The sequence below is a fragment of the Hibiscus syriacus genome, unplaced genomic scaffold (genome assembly GCF_006381635.1).
Source record: "Hibiscus syriacus cultivar Baekdansim isolate YM2019G1 unplaced genomic scaffold, ASM638163v2 tig00003507_pilon, whole genome shotgun sequence".
Lineage (NCBI taxonomy): Eukaryota > Viridiplantae > Streptophyta > Magnoliopsida > Malvales > Malvaceae > Hibiscus > Hibiscus syriacus.
In genome coordinates, this window is record NW_024061975.1 from 1,079,795 (window position 1) to 1,105,565 (window position 25,771).

At 37.8% G+C, this 25,771-nt stretch overlaps 2 protein-coding genes and 1 pseudogene across 3 annotated transcripts; 1 reads left to right on the forward strand and 2 right to left on the reverse strand.

Annotated features, from left to right (window-relative positions):
- Positions 1–753: 753 nt before the first annotated feature.
- LOC120178837 (polyadenylate-binding protein 2-like) lies at positions 754–25,546 on the reverse strand. 2 transcript variants are annotated; one of them, XR_005521556.1, is made up of 8 exons: positions 25,529–25,546; positions 9,645–9,712; positions 9,421–9,523; positions 8,941–9,014; positions 5,991–6,182; positions 5,671–5,792; positions 5,449–5,566; positions 754–766 (listed from the first exon to the last, which is right to left on the reverse strand). XR_005521556.1 is itself a non-coding variant. In XM_039184620.1 (7 exons), the coding sequence occupies exons 2-7, from the start codon at positions 9,690–9,692 to the stop codon at positions 5,518–5,520; spliced, it is 588 nt and encodes a 195-aa protein (XP_039040551.1). In that variant the 5' UTR covers positions 9,693–9,712; positions 25,529–25,546; the 3' UTR covers positions 5,335–5,517. The 2 variants fall into 2 exon arrangements, 1 of the variants encoding a protein (XP_039040551.1); XM_039184620.1 differs by lacking the exon at positions 754–766 and having other exon boundaries at positions 5,335–5,566.
- LOC120178824 (protein EXORDIUM-like 2) lies at positions 3,424–4,509 on the forward strand. The gene has a single exon (XM_039184609.1). It carries the CDS (start codon positions 3,477–3,479, stop codon positions 4,356–4,358), a length of 882 nt encoding a protein of 293 aa, XP_039040540.1. The 5' UTR covers positions 3,424–3,476; the 3' UTR covers positions 4,359–4,509.
- On the reverse strand, positions 22,908–25,118 carry LOC120178260 (annotated as a pseudogene).
- Positions 25,547–25,771: the final 225 nt, after the last annotated feature.

Consider the following 25,771-nt stretch of genomic DNA (forward strand, 5'->3'; position numbering starts at 1 on the left):
ATTTTTATACTTTTAATATTCGGATGATTCAACAAAGTAACGCGCTATAGTCGGGAGCATTTGTATACTTCAATCAATATTAATTAGAATTAATTATTATAAATATAATCATTTAATAATTAAAATATATTAATATATATATATATATATATAATAAGATTTGATCAAAATAAAATCTAAAATTAATTCACGCATTTTATACCAAAAAAAGGAGTTGAACTTGAATGCACATGATCAAGAACTTCAAAATTTGTTAATTCTGTTAATTTTTGATTTACAACCTAATAGTTCATTTGTTAAGAGATAATATCACATTTAATATTTACACTTTATAAATAAATTAATGAAATGCATGTATTCTGAAAATATCTAACATTATAATTATATTTCATATGTTTTTGTATTTCTGTATTTTCATGAATCAAACGATATCGGTGGTTAAAGAAATGATTATTATCTTTAGAGATTTCAAATTCGAGATAAATACTACTACCTGTAAGTATCCTAGATTTTTTTTTTAAAAAAAGAAAACTTTAACTTATAACTATTTTAGATAGTGGCAGATGCAAGGCTTACTTAGCGAATGTGCATACTTACCTTGAAATTCAATTTTTTATGTTAGCTATTCATTTTATTGGTGGTACTCATTTTTAAATTTTATTTGTGTCCACCATATACAAAAGATTTTTATAAATAACATATATGTATCCATAAAAAAATATAGGCATAATAACAAAATTACCACCAACGTTTACACAAATAATCACTTTATTATTTTTTAGATCATTTTACTCCCAACGTTTTATTTAAAGCAAAATGCCCCTAACCGGATAAACATTGTTAGTTAACTAACGGTAATTAAAACTGATAAAATAATAATATTTTCGATTATTTTTAATTAATTTTTTATTTAAAATAATAACAAAAATAATAACATTTTATTTTAATCGTATATTAAAGCGTAAAACTACCCGAGAGTACAAAAGTACAATACATTGAATTAAAAAAAATTGTGTACGGGCCGGGACCTCTCCTTCATTTCTCAACACGTGTGATTTGCCTCCCATTCTTTCTTTTTAATTCAAATTTTGTCGTCTTGTATACACTCCCTCACTTCCGCACGTGAATCATCCCTTCCCTTCTTCTTCACCTTTTTCACTTTTTTTTTCTTATTTTTTTTCTAAAATAAACACTTTTAATATGTCAGATTAATTTTTATTTTCTAATAAAAACATATACACTCATCGGGAAAATAAAAATGATATTTTCAAGAAATGTTGTGTGTAATTGAAATATTTTATTAAAAAAGATAATTGTTTGAACTTTGAATATGAATTTGAAAAGTATTTATCTTCGTATATAATTTCAGATTAATCTTCAAAAAAATTTCTGGAAAATTTAAACAACGTTAGGTCTTTAAGGATAGATTGACAACAAATGAATTTTTGAAGGACCATAAACGCTCATGAGAATAGAGACTAACACAACATTTTAGGTTAGAAAACAAACTTTTAAAATTTTAAAACACAAAAATAAATTATCAATTAAATATATATAAAGTATATTAATTTAAAATTATTGTTATTATTTTTAAAAATTCAAGTTCAAACACCATAAATACTAAAAGTGTGAACGATTAATATTATAAGATTAAAAATTTATTTTTAAATAAATACTACCTTATATTTATAATATATTAATTTAATTTAAAAAAAACAGGAATTACCTCACCCACCCTCTTCGATCCGGTTCTCCTTAATGAACCGTTTCATTGTTCTGAAAATATGAGAAAAACCCTACAGTTATGGAAGTCTGAACCTTATTATGTCATCATTCACTTGCGCCACCCCTGTCCACACCCTTTAATTATCACGCTCTACTGTAGTTTAGGCTGCAGTACGCCTTAGCCTATTCGCCCAACTTTCACTATTTCATTTTTTGTCCAATGCTTATTTTAGTCCCTTTATTATATGGTTTTCAGAACCAGATCTGTTAACGAACAGGTCATGCTACCAGTTCATTAGTTCAATCGATCGAATTAATTTGACCGGTCGGAAGAACCGAACGACATCATAATTATTTAAAAAATTAAATAAAAATACCAAAAATATTTAATAAAAAATAATTTTTTATATCACAATTCATATTCAAAGCAAGTCATAACATATATAAGTTAAAAACCATAAAATCAAGTGAAACAAAATGATTCAAATTAACTACAACATAATATTTAATGTAAAACATATTAAATAATAAATATAATTATATAACTATAATTAATAAATAAATTTGGGGCTAAAAAATCATAACAAAATGATATTGTTTGGTTTAATTTTTTTTTTAAAAATAATCTCACATAACTAAGAAATATAGAAGATCATCCCAACTTACTTCTATAAATAGTAGAGATAGTTTGACATTCAAAATCATGAAGCCTTTTGGTGAGCATTGAGTAAACTATTCTTTCACTTCAATCAAACTCGAATTTTATGCTTCAATCGAGCTTCTAAATTTTTTGAGTTCAAGCCTTTTCGAGTTCAAATTTCAATATTATATTTCGAGTTCGAGTTGAACTTGATAATTTTTAGCTCGTGAGTTTGAGTCGAGTTGAGCTTACTTTTAAATTTTTCAAGTTCGAGTCGAGTTCAGCAATACTCGAGTTCGACTTGGCTCGTTTAACAAACGACGTCGTTTGGTTTAATTTTAAAAAAAAACAAAATTAGCAGTTTTTTTTTTCGATTTTCCTAGTTTTTTCCGATTTTCAGCCGGTCTAATTTTAACGGTTCAACGGTTCCGGCCAGTTCATTAGTAGCGATTCAACCGGTCTAGATTAAACCGGACTAGATAACGATTCCCGATTAAACCGATTAAATCGATCGATCCGGTCCGATTTTCAAAACACTACTTTACTATACGATACCATGAATTTTAATATCATATTTCAATTTAATATAGTTAAAAAACAATACTAATTCCATCACTTCAACTACAGCTACAAAAGTTGTTATTAGTGGAAAAACAACTAATAACATTAAAAAATAGATAATCAAGTTCAAATTAGAAAATATTAGATCTAAAATGTTGGTATAGTTGTGGGACTAAAACCGATATTAGACCCATGGATAATCAAGTGCATGAAGAATCGTGAAAGTGGTCCCAGCGTTCAGGAGATAAGATTAAAATATATCATGAGGCGTGTCTTCATTGTTTTAATAATTTTCCGAGAGTCATGGTGCTGATTGTCTGGACCAGCCTATCTAATAGTTGTGTCCCCCATTGTAATATTTGCCCTAATGAGACCGCCACGTCACCGTTTTAACTCCTGACCAGCCAGCCTGGCAGAGCCCCTATCCACGTCACATCTGTCTGACGTTGACACGTCTTCTTTCCCCAAAATCTCCGTATAAAGCAACTCCCTCTCGTCTTTAACTCTCGGAGTCGAAAATCTTTCTCAAGATTTCCCCATAACTAAAACAATGGCAGCTTCTGTTTACAAACTTGCCACTTTCTTCCTCCTCTGTATCATCCCTTTCTCCTTCTCGGAGCTGGTTCAAGAGCAACCTCTGGTGTTGAAGTACCACAACGGCCCTCTTCTAAAGGGAAAAATCACCGTCAATCTCATATGGTACGGCAAGTTTACACCTGCCCAACGCTCCATAATCGTCGATTTCATCAACTCGGTGAGTTCCGGCAACCTCAAGCTTCCATCGGCGTCTTCATGGTGGAAAACGACTGAGAAATACAAGAGCGGTTCATCAACCTTAGTTGTGGGCAAGCAAGTCCTCTTTGAAAACTACCCGCTCGGTAAAATCCTTAAGAACCCACACCTGCCGGCTTTGGCCGGGAAATTTAACGGCGTGGATACTATCAGCATCATCCTCACGGCCAAAGACGTCGCCGTGGAAGGGTTTTGCATGAGGTGCGGGACTCACGGGTCTACCCGTGGTCCGGTTCGTAGTGCCTTTATCTGGGTAGGTAACTCGGAGACTCAGTGTCCGGGTGAATGCGCCTGGCCGTTTCACCAGCCTATTTATGGTCCCCAAACGCCGCCTTTAGTTGCTCCCAACGGAGACGTTGGGGTTGACGGCATGATCATCAACTTGGCCACCCTTTTGGCTAACACTGTCACCAATCCGTTTAATAACGGGTATTTCCAGGGACCGGCCAACGCGCCGTTGGAGGCGGTTTCGGCCTGCACGGGGAAGTTCGGGTCGGGTTCGTACCCGGGTTATCCGGGTACTCTCTTGGTGGAGAAGAGCACCGGGGCGAGCTACAATGCAAACGGCGTTAAAGGCCGGAAGTACTTGTTGCCGGCGATGTGGGATCCTCAGACGTCGGCGTGTAAAACGCTGGTTTGATGGGACACGTGGCGGGAGTCGAGTGGAGATAGTGATTGGGAAGCGTATGTAGATACTTGGAGTGTTGTATGTATGGCTTGTTGTAGGGGTATGGTATCACGTGATGGGTAGAATTCTAGTGCCCAAGATCTCAGCGATTCCGGTTTGGTGTGCAAAAGGAAAACAAAATATGTGAACGTGAGATATAAATAATATATACAAATATTCAACAAATTATCGTTTTCTATGGGTTAATGTTTGTCACACCGATTAATCTAATTAAAATTTCTATTTATAATAATCATACATAAGTTAATAATGTTTGCCAAAAAACTTAAAATAAAGAAGTTGTAAAATTTTAAAAATAATAATAATAAAAATATTCGATTTTGAATTAATTTTATGAAAAGAAATTTTAAGACTAAATTTTTAATATTTAAATAATAATTTTATTATGAAAGCCGACACAAAGTGGATGATGATTTTTTATCGAGTAAAAAAAATATAATGTCGGAAATTGAATTATTTAAAAATTTGATGATAAAATCAATATACTTCTAGAAAGTAGTGTAAAATAATATTTTGATCTAGCCATCAATTATTGTACTAAAACGATATTATTTTTCATATCATTATTGAGTCAAAGTTAAAGTCTGAATTTAATATTATAATTTAAAGTAATAATATAGATAACACTAATTAAAGTTAAAGTTAAAATTTAATATTATAATTACACGTAATAATATAGAATTTTATGAGATCTACTACAATTTAACTCTTTTTTCCAAGAATTACAATGGTAGAGTTCTAATACTAGACGTTTAAAATACTAACAAGTGACTTGACCACTACTCCATCATGCTGCGAGTACATTCATATTATTAATCTCTTTGTAATTCCTTTGAAATGATTAGCATCGACCAACCCAATACTCTAGAGAAATAAGCACGAGGCCAAACGACTTCAGCCAAATATTGAAAAGGGGCCGCTCAACATCAGGGGGAAAAAACATGTCTATATTAGACAACACAGCAGAAACATAATTTTTGCCCAGATCAAACATATCATAGAAGTAGACCAGAATTTGTAGCAATAGTTTTGGCAAATCGACTCAATTCGATGAAACAAAACCACTTATAAACTTCCCAAACGCTTCGAACAACTAGTATTGTCCGAGTACCTAATAGTAGGGGTTGTAACGCGTTGCCATTCTCATCCTCGGAACCTTCCTGCAGAGCATATAGGATGGTGTTAACATCGTTTATTGAGGTTGCAAACCTAAACACAAAAGTACAATATCGAAATCTACTGGTACCACATCTGCAAGACATACCCATATCCATAAGGAGCAAAAAAATGTGGAGCCATGAATGGAACTCTAGGTCGCATAAAAGGGTTGGACTGACGTGGACGGTATTGTTTCATCCCAGGTATATTGGTACGTTTAGCGGTTACCTACAAAGAAATGAAAGTTTTAAAGAAGATACCCCAAGTCCATTGGTATTTTACAATTTTCCTTGATGCAGCCACTGTTTTCTTAATCTCGAAGGAAAATGAGGCAAGGGAAGATAACAGAAAAGGAAAATGAGGCAAGAGAAGATAATAGGAAAAGAAAATGAGGCAAGAGAATGGAGAAGGACAATTATGTTTTACCTTCAACTGCCTTCCATGAAGTTCAGATTCATTCAAAGAAAGAGCTTCCTGAACAGCCTCGGCTTCAACAAACTCTACATAAGCATAACCCTTTGGTTGGCCGAACTTGTCTGTACGAATAGTAACCCTATTTACAGTCCCACAAGACTGGAAATGTTGTTGAACTTCTTCAGGACTACATGAATAATCGACCTGCATTCTCAGAATGTTTTAAATGTAGCCAGTGAAATGAGCACAACAGAATACTAAAAATTAATAATTACAGCAACAAGTGGCAATCATTGTTCAAAATAGAGACAAAGTAGCCAACAAGATCACCTGTGCAGCAAGCATCTACCTACTAATCACCTTTGCAACAAAGATAACATCAGCCTCGACAAAGACCAATTATTAGCTTACATAACTGATCAATGTGCTCTGGTGTTTCTATTAAGGAGCCAAACTAAAGAAAGCCAATGGTTAAAATTTCTTGAGCAATTAACACTCACACAAGAAACTGACGATAGATGAGGTCAACACATAGATAAATGATATAAACAATAATAACCAAAGAAAATATGATAATATTAATTTACAGAATAAATAATTAGAAGCCGGAAGCCTCCCAACTTATCCCATTTTTAGGTTATTATTTCTTTGTTCATTTTTTGTTTCCATTTTTAGGGGTAAGGAGGTGGTAAGACTAAAGAAAAATATGGTTACGAGAAAAGAAAAAAAAAACGAGTCATCCCTACTTATCCCAAGTGATGAAATAAAAAGTGATCAAAGACCCCTCACCATAAGAAGAGCATAGAGCACCAGCAAAAGCACCACTGTGGTTTGCAAATAAAACTGCAAATATCCACCGCTAGTCTTTACTCAGCAAAGGGAATCCTTTCAACTGATTTGACACCGATTTCAGGAATCTTGAATGAAAATTTGTTTCTCCATCCATCCCAGGCCAAGTGCTCAAGTAAAAACCAAGACAAGAATTTTACAATGGTAATACCTTTTTTCCTCACTTTTTCCAGCTATCTACAGTAGTCAATTCAAGGACTTTTGCAAAATCCTTTCTTCTACATGCTTTTTGTAAAACTTTTTTTCCCAGCCTTCAGATATTCTGTTTACTGAAAGGCTACAAGTTTTCTTTCTTTCAAAATTTGACCCAACTTTTAACACACTGGCTTTTACCCTCTCTCTTAATCACATAAATATAGTATGACATGTATGTTTTCCTAGCTCAAGAACGTTTCTATTGGCTATTTTCACCCGACCCCAGATAATAAATCAGAAAAACTTGAATGAAGCTTCACCTGCGATTGTAGTAAAAGCTAGAGTCAACAAAGGATTCTAAACTGAGAATCCTTCAGCATGCTAAATGCTCGAACTTTATATTTGATACATAAAGGAAATGCTTACTTGTAGTCACAAGATAGGAAGTTGCAGTGTTTCTATGCGAGGGCAGTGAGAAGAGAAAAAAGGTACATTAAGCTTAAATAAATTTCCACATCTATCAAATTAAACCTGTTGGGTTGTCCATTGTAGTTAAATATGCCATGAAGAGAATGTCGTCAAGTTACCATATTCTAACCCTCCTAGTTAGCAGCATTGTTATCGAATCCTACAATTTTGGATTTCAAAGACACTGCTCACTCCTATAATATTTAATAGACCTCAAAGTGCATTAATTTGGTAAAGGTAAGGACTAAGGAGAGGACAGCACATTTAAGGAATAAATCCCAGTTCACTAAGACATAAATCTGGACCAATGCTATATCAAGGCCATGTCAACCCTATACGACCAAACTAGGGAAAGCTCATTTGGAAAACCACACTAAAGAAGAAAATCCGCCACATTTTTCTACAACAATGATAAGAAAGCAAGAAGCGTCCATACATCAATAATTCATGAGAACATTTTATGACAACTTATATTATAGAAAAGAAAACACTCAAATTATCTCCCTCAATGCTGTTCTGCATCTGCATTTTCTTTCCATAATGGAAATATCATACAGAACTGAAATTCAAATAAAAGTGGTCAATAGGACTCAAACGGAACCGAAGTTGAGTGAAAAGTTTCCATTGCAGTGAATTTTAAAGTACTAACAAACGCTGTATTCAAAACTCATTCTTGTGCTCCAAATGACTGTCTGATTCAAGTATAGTTCATTTTTGTCATACTCAATGCTCAAACAAACAGTCGAGGACTACACAGCAATCCATGGCTGGTTTCCTCATGCATGTGGTGCTCCTCAAACATGACTGTAACACTAGCCAATAAGATAATGCTTGGTAGTGTCTTTTAATCCAGATCATCAACAAGAAGCACTAATGCAGCTGGACACTCGTTAACTCAATTTTAATTATAACCAGATTTAAGCTTCATCTATGAAGATTGGTCTGAATGCCAGAGCTACTGTAGGCTGGCTCAGTTACTATTATTATTTTTAAGCCAACATATCCTGGCTAAATTAGTTAGGATTTAGGAATAAGAATCTTTCAAGTATTATGCAGAAGTTTACATGATGCTATATTAATAAAATTTGGTTGTACCTAAAGCACGTCGTATGGTAAGTTTCAGCGAGATCAGTTTCATACTAAAACTAATTAAAAGTCCTTACAGGCAACACAAAGGCTTCCGGGAATGAAGCCTGAAAGCACTGAAGTTGACTACAAGGAAGAAAATGAGTATATTCACCTCTATTATTTAGAAATAGCAGTCACTAAGTCACCATATGTTGCACAGTTAAATCAGATGCTAATTTCATAATCAATGGGGAAAAAGCAAAAAAATAATTTCCCACTACATGAAAATGGTTAAATTGTGGGCTTGTGGCATTACGACTTAAAACTGAACTCGTCCAATCAACTTCCCGAGATCAAAATAATAACAAAGAAGCAGCATTAACACTTTTTTGGGAGACATGCAAAAGGCAAGCAACAAAAAAACAAGGGAAAGAGGACTCACATTGCCGACAAAGACTGATCGGGAATCCACTTCCTCTCGATTTGCCTGAGATGCAGTTGCACCAGCAGCAGGATCTATTTGCATAGAAATAAACATTGACAATGATCTCAATTGTTGTGATTTCAATTATTTCCCACAAGAAAAAATATAGATTCAACTTAAATTAAAGCAGGAAAAGATAGAAGGTGATCTTCATCTTGTGCGATACACTTACCCTATAGATTCAGCATTCCAGGCAATATCAACATTTAGAATATGAAATTTAAAAACCGTACGGGATTAGCTTTCAATTGGAAAGCTTTTTCCTTTTTTTTTTATCATACCACACATTACAAATCAAAACCCAATTATAAGAACCCGCAAGACAAAATCCAAAGCGTGTCAATCAAACTATTTATATTCAAATTAATAACTACAATATCTTTTTTTTTTAAACGCAAAATCTGCAACAGATATAAAGAAAATAGAAGTGGGGGGAACCTTGTACGGCGCCCATCTCTTTCTCGACCTTAGCTTGCATCTCACGAAGAGCAGCGGCTTCTTCCTCCATCTCTTTTAACCTCCTTTTCATATCATCGAGATCCTGCATTTTGCATAGAATTTTAGGGTTTTCTTAAAATGGGAAAAACCCAAAACACTAATAACAATGTAACAATAAAAATAAAAATACAACAAATTTGCAAAAAAAAAATAAAAAAAATTACAGCCCCAGTGGATTCGGCAGCAGCCATGTCTACATCGTCTCCTTCCATCCTCTCTTATTTTTTCAATTGAATAGAAATTTTTAAGGAAAAAGAAAATCGATGGTAAATATCTGCTGCTCTCAAGCATAAGTAAACTTTGTTAGAATTTCCCCTCTTTTATACTCCATATATTATTTTATTATATTGGGACAATGATTCACTCTTTAGGTAAAATAATAAGTTTTCGATATTGGGACAATGATTCACTCTTTAGGTAACATTAGGTTTATTAAGGACAACAATAGTGTTCTTTTAGCGAAAGATCACGATATTAAGAGGGTTTGGGGTAGTTACTTCTTTAGCTTATTTAATGACGGTGCCTCTCCATGTAGAGATAGTATCGTTGATGGGTTAGCCGACTATCATACTACGGCCAATGACTGCCCTACAAGTAGGATTGGGTTTGAGGAAGTCAAAATGGCTCTTAGAAAGATGGGAAGGGACAAAGCTGTCGGTCCTGATCAAATTCCTATCACTGTGTGGTTGGCCCTAGGAGAAGAGGGAGTTAAGTGGTTGACCAACATCTTTAATATTATTCTAGAGACTGCCAAGATGCCAGAGGAGTGGAGAGAGTCTACGGTGATACCAATCTATAAAAATAAAGGAGATCCCCAACGTTGTGGTAACTACAGAGGTATTAAACTCCTCAGCCATACCATGAAGCTATGGGAAAGGGTGATAGAGGCTAGGTTGAGACAAGTTACTAGGGTTTCGGAAAACCAATTTGGCTTTATGCCAGGCAGGTCTACCACGGAGGCGATTCATCTACTTCGACGGCTTATGGAGAAATATAGGGAAAAGTCTAGAGATCTTCACATGGCGTTCATTGACCTTGAGAAGGCTTATGATAGTGTTCCCCGCGATACGATCTGGAAGACTTTGGAAACGAGACGGATCCCAACTGCTTATATCCGGGCGATTCGTGATATGTACTGTAGATCTACTACTTACGTCAGGACTACAGTTGGCGACACCGAGGCATTCCCGGTGGAAATCGGACTCCACCAGGGGTCGGCTCTTAGCCCTTACATCTTCGCCTTGATCATGGATGACATCTATTGTGCGACACCAGACGGTGTACCATGGTGTATGCTTTTCGCTGACAACATTGTCTTAGTTGCTGAAACAAAATCTGAGTTGAATAGTAGACTGACTACCTGGAAGACTGCTTTGGAAGAAAAAGGTTTAAGGATCAATATTGAAAAGACAGAGTATTTATGTTCAAACTTCAATGGGAACCAAAACGATGAAGATGTAGAAGTATGCATAGAAAGACACGTTCTCCCCTCAAAGGATTGTTTCAAGTACCTAGGGTCTATGATACATAAAGATGGGGGTGTAGATGATGACGTTACACACCGTATAAAGGCGGGATGGCTAAAGTGGAGGGCCGCTACTGGAGTTCTGTGTGACAAGAAGGTCCCTCTAAAACTTAAGGGAAAATTTTATAGAATGGCAATAAGACCAGCGCTGTTGTATGGATCAGAATGTTGGGCAACCAAGAAGGATCACGTAAGGAGGATTGAGGCCGCAGAAATGAGAATGCTTTGATGGACATGTGGTAAGACTCTGAGGGATATGACGACAAACTCTGCTATTAGGATGTCCTTGGGGGTGGTGTCTGTTTCCGAAAAATTGAGGGAGGGAAGACTACGGTGGTTTGGGCATGTCCTTAGGCGACTACCGTCGGATGCGGTAAGGAGGGTAGAGTCGATTACAGTCGACGGTGCCAGAAGGAAAGGACGACCAAGGCGAAAGTGGGAAGACTGCTTGAGATCTGATTTGAGGAATTTAGCCCTTACCGAAGACATGACCTCTGATAGGAAAATATGGAGGCTAAAGACTAGGGTAGTCGAGTAGTGTGGGTCACATCTATAGGGTGTATCATCTCTGTCTTCTTTTAATGTCTTTGTAGTATTTTCCATGACTTATACTTTTTATACGTTTCTGTTATTAGTATTTATGAAGGATTAGAACTGGGCTTGCTAACGTTGACTTCTGTGTATCATTCTCTTCATGTTTCCTCTTTTAAATTTAGCCGGATCTTATCTTATGTTTATGTCTATATGCAGAGATTCTTTCGCAGGGATAATTATGCAGGGATTAATTCCCGTTACAGACGCACATATGATTTTAATGACTGCGTATGAATACTGTTTAGCTATGTATTTATGTATTTATTTATACATGCATTGCATTTTATCTAAATTTTTAATTTTCTGACTGCCGGAGGTCTTCCACGGAAGTTACTCTCAACCTGGCGTTGGGGGTAGCCTACTACCCTACCTCCCCCTTACCTCATACATATGGGAATTGAGTTTTGTTGTTGTTGTTGTTGTAATAAGTTTTCGATAAATTCATATCGAAGAAATTATATAATTATAGGTAAAATATTACTGTATACATTATATTATTTCTTACTTTTACTTTATTTATGACTTTTTAAATAGAAACAGGATACTCTTGGCAGATTTATATGTATTTTACGCATATTAATCGTTTATAAATAAATAATTATTTAAATTGGAAGCAAATAACTCTTAATTTAAGATTTTAAAGAGGTATAAATACATATCAAAACCCTTTGCGTTACGGTTCTCTAGACCAGTTTGGTACGTCGTCTTCTTTGACAAATTGTCAATATTATGAGTTTTTCTCAGTTTTTTGTATGATCTGGTCTAGTGGGTGTTGATTTAAGATGATGTCTGAAGTGGAACGAGATTTGGGGGATTTACAAGTGGATGGGGATAAGGACATAGTTTTGGAATTAGAACAATCGGCGTTGGATGCTTAATTATCTCTGGATAATTGCTTCGTGGGTCGTTTTCTCACTAATGTCTTCAATTTCCAGGCGATAAGAGTTATGCTAGCTAATATTTGGCATCCTATTGGTGGGATTTCAATAACGGAATTAGGGGAAGGTCGTTACCTATTTCGACTGTACCACGAGGTAGATGTGGATCAGATCGATATGGAAGGGCCACGGTATTTCAATTCGTATATCTTGATTCTACATTGATTGAAAAGGGGATGATCCAAGAAGAGTAGATATGGAAATAGTGAATTTTTGGATGTTGTTAGATAATTTACCTACAGGTTACATCTCTGAACAAATAGCAAAGAATATTGGAAATTTTATTGGTATCTTTAAAGTGTACGATGCTAGTGCAGTACATTTAGGGTACAAAGGCAGTATTCGAATCAAGGTGGGAGTAGATGTCCGAAAACCGCTGAAATGTCGGAAAAAAGTTGCTGATCATGGAGGTAGTTCTGTTTATAGCACTTTTCAATATGAAAAATCGCGACTTTTCTATTTTTTGTGCGGTAAGCTTGGTCATGGCGAAAATTTATGTCCTGCTCGAGTGTTACAATCGAAAAAAAAATGGGTAGCACAATGAGATATCTCTTTGCGTTCCCCTCCTCGGAGGAGAGGAGTCTCTTCTAGCCCATGGCTACGAGAAGAGAATGTGGAATTGGGGGCATGTTCGCAACGGTTGGAGGGAGGGGTTAGACCAGTGCAGAGGGGCAGGATATGTCGAGTCAGATGAGGTTATGGGTTGAGAATATGTCCGCAAGGGGTCGAATGAGATGATAGATGGAGATGACTGTGGCGGAGGAAGAGACGGAGTTTGAAAAGCCTTATGGTGGAAAGAGATAACGTAGTAATCCAGTGACTGTGGGAGAGACATAAGAAAATAATAATGGGAACAATTTGAAATCGGCAGGCCTGAAGAATCAGGTTGGCCAGTTGCAATGAAAATATTAAGCTGGAACGTCCGGGGGTTAGGGAAATCCCGGGCAGTGCTTCGACTTCGGCATTCATCGAAGGATTTTAACTCCACGGTAACTTTTTTCATTGAAACAAAGCTACAAGGATCGCGTATGGAGCAAATCCATAAGTCATGTGGCTTTCAGTGTGGGATCGAAGTTAGTGCGCGTGGAAGTTCTGAAGGGCTTAGTCTAGCGTGGAAGGAGGATTGTGTTGTTTCTGTGAGATCTTTTTCGGACTCACATATAAATGATATGATTGATATGGATACAGAAGGTAAAAGTTGGCATTGTACTGGTTTCTACGGAGCTCTAGAAGAACAAAGACGTGCTGAGTCCTGGAACCTTTTGAGACGGTTGAATGATACTCCCGAAATACCTTGGGTTGTCATTGGCGATTTCAATAAAATCTTGTTTTCTTTCGAGAATAGGGGTGGTCGAACTCGAAACGAGCGTCAAATGGAAGATTTTCGCAAAACACTAGATGATTGTGACTTGGATGATTTGGGATTTATTGGTTCCTCTTTCACGTGAGAACGTTGGCGTACGGAGGCAAACAACATTTGATAGAGACTTGATCGTTGTGTGGAAAATATTGTATGGAGCAACCTTTTCCCTCAGTTTTCGGTTACACATATGGTACATTCGTTATCTGATCATTGTCTTTTGATTCTAGACACAATAGGAGGTGTTGCTGAAAATCGTCATTGGCACTTCCGTTTTGAATCTACTTGACTACTAGAGGAGTCGTGTGAGAATGAAGTACGAAAATTATGGACATTTGAGACAAGTTCATTGTTAAGTAAATTAGAGACATTTTGAAAAGGGTTGGACATATGGTTTAGTGAAATTCGAAAATCGAGATGTATAACGGAGACGGGTCTGAAGTCGTGTTTAGCAGACCTTATGGCACAAAATCCTACGGATGATGTGCTTGGTGACATTATTGAAACAAAACTTCAATTAAATATGGAAAGTGACAAAGCAGAATTTTATTGGGACCAACACACACGATCGAATTGGATCAAATACAGTGGCAGTAACACCACTTACTTTCATTTGTTTGCTTCCTCTCGCAAACGCCAAAATAAAATTCATGTGCTTGAGTCAGATACGGGAGATAAAGTAGAGGGAGATAGTGAGTTAGAAGCGTTGGCTCGTAATTATTTCATTAAGCTATTCGATTCGACTAGTAACATTGTGGATGAAAGAATTTTACATGGACTTAATGTGCACATTTCTGATAGAATGAATTCAGAGTTGCTGCGAAGATTCACTCAGGATGAAGTATATCAGGCGGTTAGGTCAATGAGCCCTCTCAAGGCGGCGGGGGAAGATGGTTTAAGAGCCATTTTTTATCAGCAATTTTTACATATTGTGGGAACTGATATGGCACATTTTTGTCTCTCTATTCTTCACGAGGACACGGATATGAGTTCAATTAATTGAACGCATATAGTGTTACTCCCAAAGGTGAGTGCCCCTAGTCGACTAACGTATTTCCGATCGATAAGCTTGTGTAATGTCCTTTATAAGATTATTTCAAAGATGGATGTGAATCGCATGCAATGATCGCTTAATGTGTGCATTGATGAGGCCCAGAGTGCCTTTGCCCTGGTTGGTTAATTACAGATAACATCATTGTGGCCTATGAAATTCTTCATTCCTTTGTAAATAGGAGAGAAGGTCGGGTAGAACATTTTGCCCAAAAGCTCGACATGAGAAAATCATACGATTGGGTAGAGTGGGGCTTTGTCTGGGCTATTATGGCTCGAACAGGGTATTCAGATGATTGGATCGTTATTATCCGACGTTGTGTTAGCTCAGCTTCTTTTTATGTTGTTATCAATGGTAGAGTATGGGAGTTCCCCCCCCCCCCAATGTGGGTTGCGTCAGGGAGATCCTTTGAGTCTGTACCTTTTTCTCATCTGTAGCAAGGGTTTATCCTCACTTTTTAGAGAGGAAGAAGGTGGATCAACTTCAAAGTGAGTTCATATTAACTGGTATGCTCCGTCGATATCACATTTATTATTTGCAGATGATAGTTTGATTTTTGGTGAAGCTAAGACAAGTACGACTGCCGAACTAAAAAAATTGTTGCGGTTGTATGGGGATTGCTCGGGCCAAGAGATTAATTTTGATAAATCCGGTATATTTTTAAGTTCTAATGTGAATGATGAGAATCATAGGGATGTTTGTAGGATTTTAAAAGTCTCAAACTCGTCCAACCCAGAAAAGTATTTAGGCCTCCCAACTTTAGTTGGCCGAAATAAACGTTTAGCTTTAATCTCATTGAAAGAACGACTGTCTTCCCGAATTCAGTCTTGGAGTACCAAATTTCTATCTCAGGGAGGTAAAGAGGTTTTCATTAAAGCCGTTTTACGGGCTATCCCGGTGTATGCAATGAACTGTTTTCTTCTGCTGAAAAGTTTATCTAATGAAATTGAAGGTCTCATCGCAAAGTTCTGGCGACCGAAATCTCCTCAGAAAAGAGGTATTCACTGGTGCAATTGAAAGGTCCTGGGAATGTTAAAGGATTGTGGTGGTTTGGGGTTCTGAGATTTTGGAAAGTTTAATGTGGCACTTCTTGCGAAACAGGGGTAGCGATTAGTAATGAATCCTGATTCATTAGTAGGGAGACTTTTTCGTGCCAAGTATTTTTCGAACTCTTGCTTTATGAGCCACTAGGCTCGCATGATTCTTATATTTGACGTAGCATCTGGAGTGCACGTGGTTTGCTTGAAAAGGGTCTACGTTGGAAAGTAGGATCGGGGTGTTCCATCTCTGTTTGGAATGATTACTAGTTACCAAATGCATACCCTATTAAAATCGAATCTCTTTGAGTTGATGGCATAAATTGGGTGTCAGACTTAATGGTTGCTTATAGGAAGGAATGTGACGAGGAACTGGTTTGGAGCATTTTTTCTACAGATGAGGCCGAAAGGATTTTGCAGATTCCATTGTCTTAATTCGAACAAGAGGATGCGAGGGTTTGGAGTTCGGGAATCTATAGTGTAAGGAGTGGTTATAAGCTACTATTGCCCAAAATTGAGGTCTCCCCGGCTAAGGTTCGTTTATATAGACGTATTTGGGGTGCACATTGTCAAAGAAAGATTCAAATTCAAGTCTGGAAGTTTGTTAATAATTTCACTCCGAAAAAGCAAAATCTTTACACTAAACGGTTAGTGCCAAATTCTGCCTGCCCTTTATGCATTGGTACTACCGAGTCCATTACCCATGTGGTGCGTGATTGTCATGTTGCCCTGTTGCTATGGCCAATGTTACACTAGCAATGGCCGATTAATATGCATGTTGAAGATTTTGATGTGTGGCTTGGATGGTTGTTAGATAATTATCCTAGCTCTCGGTCTGGAGAGATTCTAACTAGCTTATGGGCATTATGGTATGCTCGCAATAAATTCCACCATGAACAGAAATATACGACAGGGGATGAATTTTTTACCTTCATAAAAGCTTACTGTCGAGAGTTTGAAATCTCACATGTTAAAATTGCAAGTCCTGCTACCATGGAAGTTTGTTGGTCTCCACCCTCTTTTGATGCTCATTTCATGCAAAGAGAAAATGAGTCATAGTCAGGGGTAGTGATTCGTGACAATAATGGGCTAATATTGGGAGCATACAGACGCAAAGCTTCAAGGATTGCCTCTGCTTTCCCAGCGAAGGCAATTGTTGAATATTCAAGCAGTCGGCGGCTGCTATTAAATCAAGTGGGGGCTGCTTATTCTTTTATTATTTTGTAATAGGGTTAATTACAAAATTGAATCATTGAACTTTAGGGTATTTATAAAGATTAGTCCCTAAGTTTCAACTATAAATACCCTAACTCATTTAGCTTCAAAATCATCCCAAAATCTTCCAGTTCTCTCTAAAGTGTGTTCTGTAAACACCTGTAAATTTTCTCTTTAGTAAAAGATCTGCAGCAATCCGGAGACGTAAGCACAATTGGCTGAACTCCGTTATCAACTTTTCGGGCATTATTTTTCCGCTTTTATTTCGCATTCTCACAAATCTGGTTATAGGGAAATTACTTGTACTCGGTTTATTTCCTAACAACTGGTAATCAGAGCTTTTGGTTGTAAATTTTGTCAATTTTTGCGATGTTACTATTCATTACTATTAACATGAATAGTAAATTTCGTGAATAGTAAAAATTTCGTCGGCGATACGAATTTGTCGACGGAGGTGTTATAATACACGGTGGTTCGCACAAATTGTCAGAAACGATCCAAAGAAGCCAGATTCGAGTGGGAGCGATGGCTGCAGAGGAAGGGAAGGTGAAAATTGAAAAGTTCGATGGTGCGGACTTTGGCTTTTGGAAGATGCAGATTGAAGATTTTTTGTACCAGAAAAATCTATATCAACCCCTCTCAGGAAAGCAACCAGAGGGCATAAAGAATGAAGATTGGGCTCTTCTCGATAGACAAGCCCTCGGAGTCATCCGACTGACGTTGTCTCGAAATGTTGCTTTCAACATAGCAAAGGAAAAGACCACGGCGGGTCTTATGGCGGCTCTCTCCAGTATGTATGAGAAGCCATCGGCCTCAAACAAAGTTCATTTGATGAGGCGATTATTCAATTTGCGGATGACGGAAGGGGCATCGGTGGCACAACACCTAAATGAACTCAACACAATCACAACCCAGTTGAGTTCAGTGGAAATTGAATTCGATGATGAAGTTCGAGCTTTAATTCTCTTATCATCTCTACCAGACAGTTGGAATGCTACTGTTACAGCAGTCAGCAGTTCTTCGGGAAACAACAAATTAAAATTCGACGATGTTCGGGACCTGGTATTGAGTGAAGAAATTCGACGGAGAGAATCAGGTGAAGCATCAACCTCCTCAGCCTTGCACACAGAGTCTAGAGGGAGAACTTCAGAAAGAAATTCAAATCGTGGCAGATCGAAATCCAGAAGGGGAAAATCAAGAACATGAAATAAAGATTTTACCTGTTATAATTGCGGTAAGAAGGGTCACTTCAAAAGAGATTGCCGAGCACTGAAGAAAAATACCGGCGCACAAGAATCTGCCAACATGACAGAGGAGACAGGTGATGCCATGATTCTAAGCGTCAACAGTCCGATTGAATCATGGATCTTGGATTCAGGAGCATCTTTCCACTCCACCCCGTGCCAAGAAATCATGGAGAACTATGTCAGTGGTGATTTTGGGAAGATTCATCTAGTTGATGATGAAACCTTGAAGATCGTCGGAAAAGGAGACATCCGACTAAAGTTGCCAAACCAGACCACCTGGAAGCTGACAGGAGTGAGACATATTCCGGGCCTCAAAAGAAATCTGATTTCTGTTGGACAGCTTGATGGAGAAGGATACAATACAACCTTTTCAGGCTGTGAATGGAAGATTACAAAAGGAGCACTCGTCATTGCTCGTGGTAAGAAGACTGATACTCTCTATGTAACCTCAAACTTAGAGAATATCATTGCTGCAGCAGATGCTGATGGAAAATCAAACCTATGGCACAAAAGGCTTGGCCATATGAGCGAGAAAGGAATGAAGATACTTCTGTCAAATGGGAAGCTCTCGGATCTAAAGAATGTAGATGTCGGACTATGCGAGGATTGCATCTTTGGCAAACAAAAGAAAGTCAGCTTTACAAAGATTGACAAGACTCCCAAGGCAGAAAGGTTAGAATTGGTTCATACTGATGTATGGGGACCATCCCCAGTTCCATCTCTTGCAGGCTCACTATATTATGTCACCTTCATCGATGATTCAACAAGGAAGGTGTGAGTTTATTTTCTGAAGAATAAATCAGAAGTCTTTGATACCTTCAGAAAATGGAAGGCCATGGTGGAAAATGAGACTGGTTTGAAAGTCAAGCGGTTGAGGTCTGACAATGGAGGAGAGTACAGAGACAGTAGATTCAGAGATTTCTGCGCAAACAATGGGATCAAGATGGAGACAACTGTTCCCATAACACCGCAGCAGAATGGCGTAGTAGAGCGCATGAACAGAACTCTGAATGAACGTGCCAGAAGCATGAGGATACATGCCGGATTGCCCAAATTTCTATGGGCTGAAGCTATCAACACTGCAGCTTACCTGATCAACCGTGGGCCCTCAGTTCCTTTGGATGGCGGAATACCAGAAGAAGCTTGGAGCAAGAAAGAAATAAACCTTTCACACTTAAGAGTGTTTAGTTGTATTTCTTATGTACACATAAACTCTACTGAAAGAAGTAAACTTGATGCCAAGTCCAACAAATGTGTCTTTGTTGGTTATGGTGGTGATGAGTTCGGTTACCGATTTTGGGACTATGAAAATCGGAAGATCATCAGAAGCAGAGACGTCATTTTCAATGAGAATGTGATGTACAAAGACAGGTCAACCATAGAATCAAGTAGCTCCAATACCGAAGCTGAAATAAAGGAATTTGCTGAGTTCGAGGAGATTTCTGAAAATGATGTTCAGATCAATCCTGAAGCAGTTCAAGAAGAACCACGCACACCAGAACTGAGACGCTCCTCCAGAATTCCTAAACCAACCCAACGTTATTCGCCTTCTTTGCACTACTTGTTGCTGACTGACAATGGTGAACCAGAGTGCTATGATGAAGCAATGCAAGTGGAGGATTCAGTCAAGTGGGAGTCTTCCATGAAAGATGAGATGGACTCGCTGATGTCAAATCAGACATGAGAATTAGCTGAATTACCACCAGGCAAGAAAGCGCTCCACAACAAGTGGATTTACAGGATCAAAGAAGAGCATGATGGGAGCAAACGCTACAAAGCAAGATTGGTTGTCAAAAGTTTTCAGCAAAAAGAAGGTATTGACTACAATGAAATTTTCTCTCCAGTCGTAAAACTGTCCACAATCAGACTGGTGTTGAAAATTGTAGCTGCAGAGAATTTACATCTTGAGCAGTTAGATGTAAAGACAGCTTTCCTTCATGGTGATTTGGAGGAAGAAATCTATATGAGGCAGCCAGAAGGCTTCATAGAGGCAGACAAGAAAAACCTGGTATACAGGTTGAAGAAGAGCTTGTATGGTTTAAAACAAGCTCCTAGACAGTGGTACAAGAAGTTCGATAACTTCATGAGTAGTAGTGGTTTTACCAGATGCCAAGCAAATCATTGTTGCTACATCAAGAGGTTCGACAATAGCTTCATTATTTTATTATTATACGTTGATGACATGCTCGTTGCAGGCTCAGATATGCAAGAGATTATAAACTTGAAGCAAAAATTGTCGAAGCAGTTTGCTATGAAAGATCTGGGCGCTGCAAAGCAGATTCTTGGGATGAGGATCAAGAGAGACACAAAGTCGGGGACTTTGATGTTATCACAGGCTGAGTACATCAACAAAGTACTCTCCAGGTTCAACATGCAAAATGCTAAACCAGTAAGTACACCTTTAGGTGTTCATTTCAGACTCTCCAAAGACCAATCACCCAAGACGGAGGAAGAACGTGCACACACATGGTGAAGGTGCCGTATGCCTCAGAAATTGGAAGTCTGATGTATGCCATGGTTTGTACCAGACCAGATATTGCTCATGCAGTGGGAGCTGTTAGCAGGTACATGAATAATCCGGGCAAGGTACACTGGGAAGCAGTCAAATGGATCCTCAGATATTTGTGGGGTACCACAAACAAAGCACTTTGTTTCAAAGGTGGAGATACGATACTGACAGGCTATGTAGATGCTGACTTAGCCGGAAATGTTGACATCAGAAGGAGTACTATAGGGTATGTATATACTCTAGGAGGTACTGCAGTGAGTTGGGTTTCTCAACTACAGAAGATAGTTGCTCTCTCCACAACTGAAGCAGAATATGTCGCTGTTACGGAAGCCAGCAAGGAGATGGTTTGGCTCCAAAGTTTCTTGGAAGAGTTAGGCAAGAAACAAGAAAACAATGTCTTGTATTGCGACAGTCAAAGTGCTATCCATCTAGCAAAGAATCCGTCTTTTCATTCAAGGACAAAGCACATACAATTGAGATATCATTTTATTCGGTCTCTTCTGGAAGATGGGATTTTGAAACTTGAAAAGATCAGTGGAGCTCAAAATCCGGCAGACATGTTGACAAAGACGGTGACCACGGACAAACTGAAATTGTGTTCAACTTCAGTTGGCATGCTAGAATAACAAGACTAGAAATGCTGCTACATTGATCGAGGTGTGAAGACAGATTAAAATCAATTTTCAAGTGGGAGATTGTTGAATATTCAAGCAGCCGGCGGCTGCTATTAAATCAAGTGGGGGCTGCTTATTCTTTTATTATTTTTTGTAATAGGGTTAATTACAAAATTGAATCATTGAACTTTAGGGTATTTACAAAGATTAGTCCCTAAGTTTCAACTATAAATACCCTAGCTCATTTAGCTTCAAAATCATCCCAAAATCTTCCAGTTCTCTCTAAAGTGTGTTCTGTAAACACCTGTAAATTTTCTCTTTAGTAAAAGATCTGCAGCAGTCTGGAGACGTAAGCACAATTGGCTGAACTCCGTTATCAACTTTTCGGGTATTATTTTTCCGCTTTTATTTCGCATTCTCACAAATCTGGTTATAAAAAAATTACTTGTACTGCATGCAATCGAACTCTCAGTAGACCTAGCTTTTCGTTGGGTGATTTTCGAAGGGGATGCTCGAGTGGTTTTTCAGAAATTGGAGATCGAGGAACCAGATCGATCAGAAATAAGTTTGATTACTTGGGAGGCTCGTCATCGTGCCAAAGTGTTTGAAGGGAGTCGGTTCGTCTTCATTCCTCGCTCAGGCAACCAAGCGGCTCACTTATTATCGACTGATTCAGCTTTGGGTCAGGTGGATAAATACTGGGTTGAGGATGGTCCACAACGAGTTTTACAACAAATGGCAGTGGACAATCGTTGGTTAGATCATTCGTGAACTCTAATCTCTATACGGGGGTGGTGTTACAAGGCTCACGTTTCTTTCTTTTTTCTTCTTGTCCTCTTGGTTGCTGTGTGCTCATTGTTTCTATGTTGAGAATCGAGAGGTTAGATGGCCAGGGCTTTAGTTTGGTATTTGTTCATTTATTTCCTTTTTGCGGTACAACTGTTTTGCATTTCTCTTTTTCAGACTTGTTTAGTTTGAGACTTAATTAGTTCTTCCTTTATTATTTAATAATATTTATCCGACGGTCTTTTTGTCAAAAAATTGTTTTTAAAAAAATATAAATTTAATTATGTTAATTTTGACAAAATAAATTTAAGGGTAAAGTATATAAATAATTCCTAAACTTTTAGAGCGTTTACATTTTGGTCACCTAATTTTTAAAACTTATAATATAATTATCGAACTTTTAAATCGTTTCATTTTTGTCCATGGAGTTAGTTGTCGTAGGTTTTTGCTGACGTGCCAGATAACTCCCATCAAACCCTATTCTTTTTTTCTCCACCGCTAACAGAATAAAATTTAACAAAATGAAACAAGATTCACGGCAGTGGTGCCGCCTATCTGAAGTTTTCCTCCCTTTTCATCGACATCTCCAAAGGTCGTCGTCCGCACACTTCTAAAACCACCACGCTGAAGCTGTATACATCACTGGACGCCATAGAAACCAAAAACTTCTATGGAGATGATTCAAACCCTCCGCCACGTCGGCCAACACCAACCTCGCATTAGGCATGTCCAAAATCCAACGGTTAAGGCTTTCATTAGGTATGTAATCATAAACAAGCATGACCTCATTACCTTTCCGACACCAACCTCGCATTTGGACAAGGTTCTTATGTTTGAGTCTTCCCATGCTTTTGATCTCAACCATGAATTCTCTTAGTCCTTGCTTCGAATCATGGTTCACGCACTTCACAGCAACCTCCGCCTGATTTGGAAATGCCGCTTTAAAAACACGGCCAAACCCACCGTAGCCTAAAAGATTTTCATTCGAAAATCCATCGGTGGCTTGTTTAATCTCATCATAAGAATATCTATATGGCTAATACTCGAGTTCCCAATCTTTGATCTCATCTGCATCTTCTTCCCTTAACCTTTTCCTCTAAAATAAATAAAATCCAGATCCACAAATAATTACTAAAGCAACACAAGCAATCACAATCCCAGTAATGACCCCAGAGGACAAAGAAGATGATGATGGTGATTCTATAAAGAACCGAGGCAAACCAGTTGTACTAATCTCTCGAAGAATTCCTGTATCGCTCAAGCTCCAAGCTAAAACTCGCTGAGCCTCAACCTACTAAGTCTTAGAAGAAGAAAACCCAACAAACATCTCACTAGCAACATACTTAGCAATCACCAGATCTTTATAATTAAGCGTTGGCCTTGACGGTTTAGGAAAGCCGACGGGAGAAACCGTGACGTTGATCTCAAAATTTGAGCCATCGAAATCAATCCAGGCATAGACATTTTGACCTGTCTGCATGTTAAAAGGATCGCAACTATCATTTGAAGAATTAAAATATTTAGCTAGAGCTGTTTGTGCATATAAATAGTGTTTAAATCGATCCTTATATATTTACCGTCGGGGTCATTAAATTCTAGGTTTTGATTGGTTTCGAACTCAATAACTAGAAGGGGGAGCCACCATAGGGGTTGTTGCGTTGGTGAAAATGCCGAAGTATTGGCTAGCTAGAGCGCGAGGGGAAATGGAGTTGGCCTTATACAAAGGGTGGTGGGGGGTAAAAGACGCGACCGAAGGAGAACTGGTTGGAGTAGTTGGCGAGGCAGACAGTGATTTAACGTGAGTTAACTGCCATGTAAGCAAAAACTAAGACAAAAATGAAAATTAACTAAATGTTTGATGACTGTATTGCAAGTTTTAAAAGTTGGGTGATCAAAATATAAGCGTCCTAAAAGTTTAGGCACTATTTATATAATTTACCCTAAACTTAATTATGAAAGAATGATTTCTATTGTTAGATGTTCCAGTTCGAGAATCATCAACTTTAGTAAGGATGATTGATCGTTCAATATTAAATGGTTGAAAATATTTAGAATATAAATTTGTAATCACCTTAGCTTAATAAAAAAATTAATTATGTTTAAATGCAATTTCCACTTATTTATTATATTATTTTTCAAATGAAAATAGAGTTACATTGTTATTTACAAATTGTTTACATTTTTTGAGCTATAAGTATATATATATATATATATAGACACCCATTTTTTTCCGGGTTTAAAAATATTATTTTATTATTATTATTATTAATGTTACTTTATTTACATTTGTGCAGGCTTGAAGCCCACCATTACAAGTAGATCCAATCATCCCAGCCAACCCAATGATTACAAACTTAGAAGCCCAACACTCAAACCCAGCAACCCACCAATAGTGATCCAACCCACCAATAGTGATCCAACCCAGTAGCAGACCTGGATCCAAGTGCAACTGAAGCCCGATCCGTCCCAATCTTTAACCCAAATCAAACCCTAACCTTAAAACTTCAGCTATCGCTGCCGCAATGTTCTAGCTTCCCATCGGCACTTGGGTCTCACCGCTCCTTCTCCAGACCGGTGCGTGAGCCACCGATGAGCCATTGCCAAGCCACCGAGCCGCCTTCGTCGTCATCACTTACATCAACAAGCACCTAAATCAACCAAATCCCTTCAAATCCACTAAACCCATTAAAATAACACCTAAAAATCCCTGAAAATCCAAGATTCAACCTAATCCATCACTAAACCCACATGCATACAACCATATATTCGGTGAGAAGTATTCGAAACAAAAGGAGGAGGGAACCATTCGGGAAACCCAAAGCCTTCGAACATAAAAAATAAATAAAAGAAAATCCTACCTAAACCAAAACGACATTGAGAAACCGAGAGTAAAGAAAAAACATTGAGAGAAACCATACCTTGATCGAAAGACCATCGGGGAGTCTAAAAGGTCACTGGAATCACTTCGTCTTTCGAAGGTAACAACTTAGATCTACGAGGTTAGGTTGATTTTTAGTAAAAAATAGGTTGTGTTTCGAGTAGAGAAGATCGAGGGGAACCTTTTGCTTTTGGGGTATTTTGTTCTCTCCGGCCACCGTCGGCCGCCGTGAGTGTCACCGACGGTGACGATTGATATCCTCGCCGATGAGAAAGTTAAGAGAATTCTGTCTCACTCTCTCTCTCTCTCTCTGATTTTGGATGAAACGAGGAAAATAAGGAAATGAAGAAGTAAAAAGACCCATTTTGGGCTTATGTACCTCGATCGAAGTGACACCGTTTCATAAAGGGCTTCTTGTTGAGTTAATTGATTGACGAAATCAGCCAAGAGAGGGTGAATTGGAAATAAAAAACTTGGTGGAAGCTTTTGTAGAAAATTAAAAATATTTGCACAGCGATTTAGAGTGGTTCGACTTTC

Bases quoted from the DNA above. Each gene is read 5' to 3' on its own strand.
- LOC120178837 (XM_039184620.1), bottom strand. From the start codon at position 9,692: ATGGAAGGAGACGATGTAGACATGGCTGCTGCCGAATCCACTGGGGCT. The intron at 9,524-9,644 runs GTAATTTTTTTT...TGCAAAATGCAG, and splicing joins CTGCCGAATCCACTGGGGCT to GATCTCGATGATATGAAAAG. The intron at 5,793-5,990 runs GTAAAACATAAT...ATTTCTTTGTAG, and splicing joins TTCATGGAAGGCAGTTGAAG to GTAACCGCTAAACGTACCAA.
- LOC120178824 (XM_039184609.1), top strand. From the start codon at position 3,477: ATGGCAGCTTCTGTTTACAAACTTGCCACTTTCTTCCTCCTCTGTATC.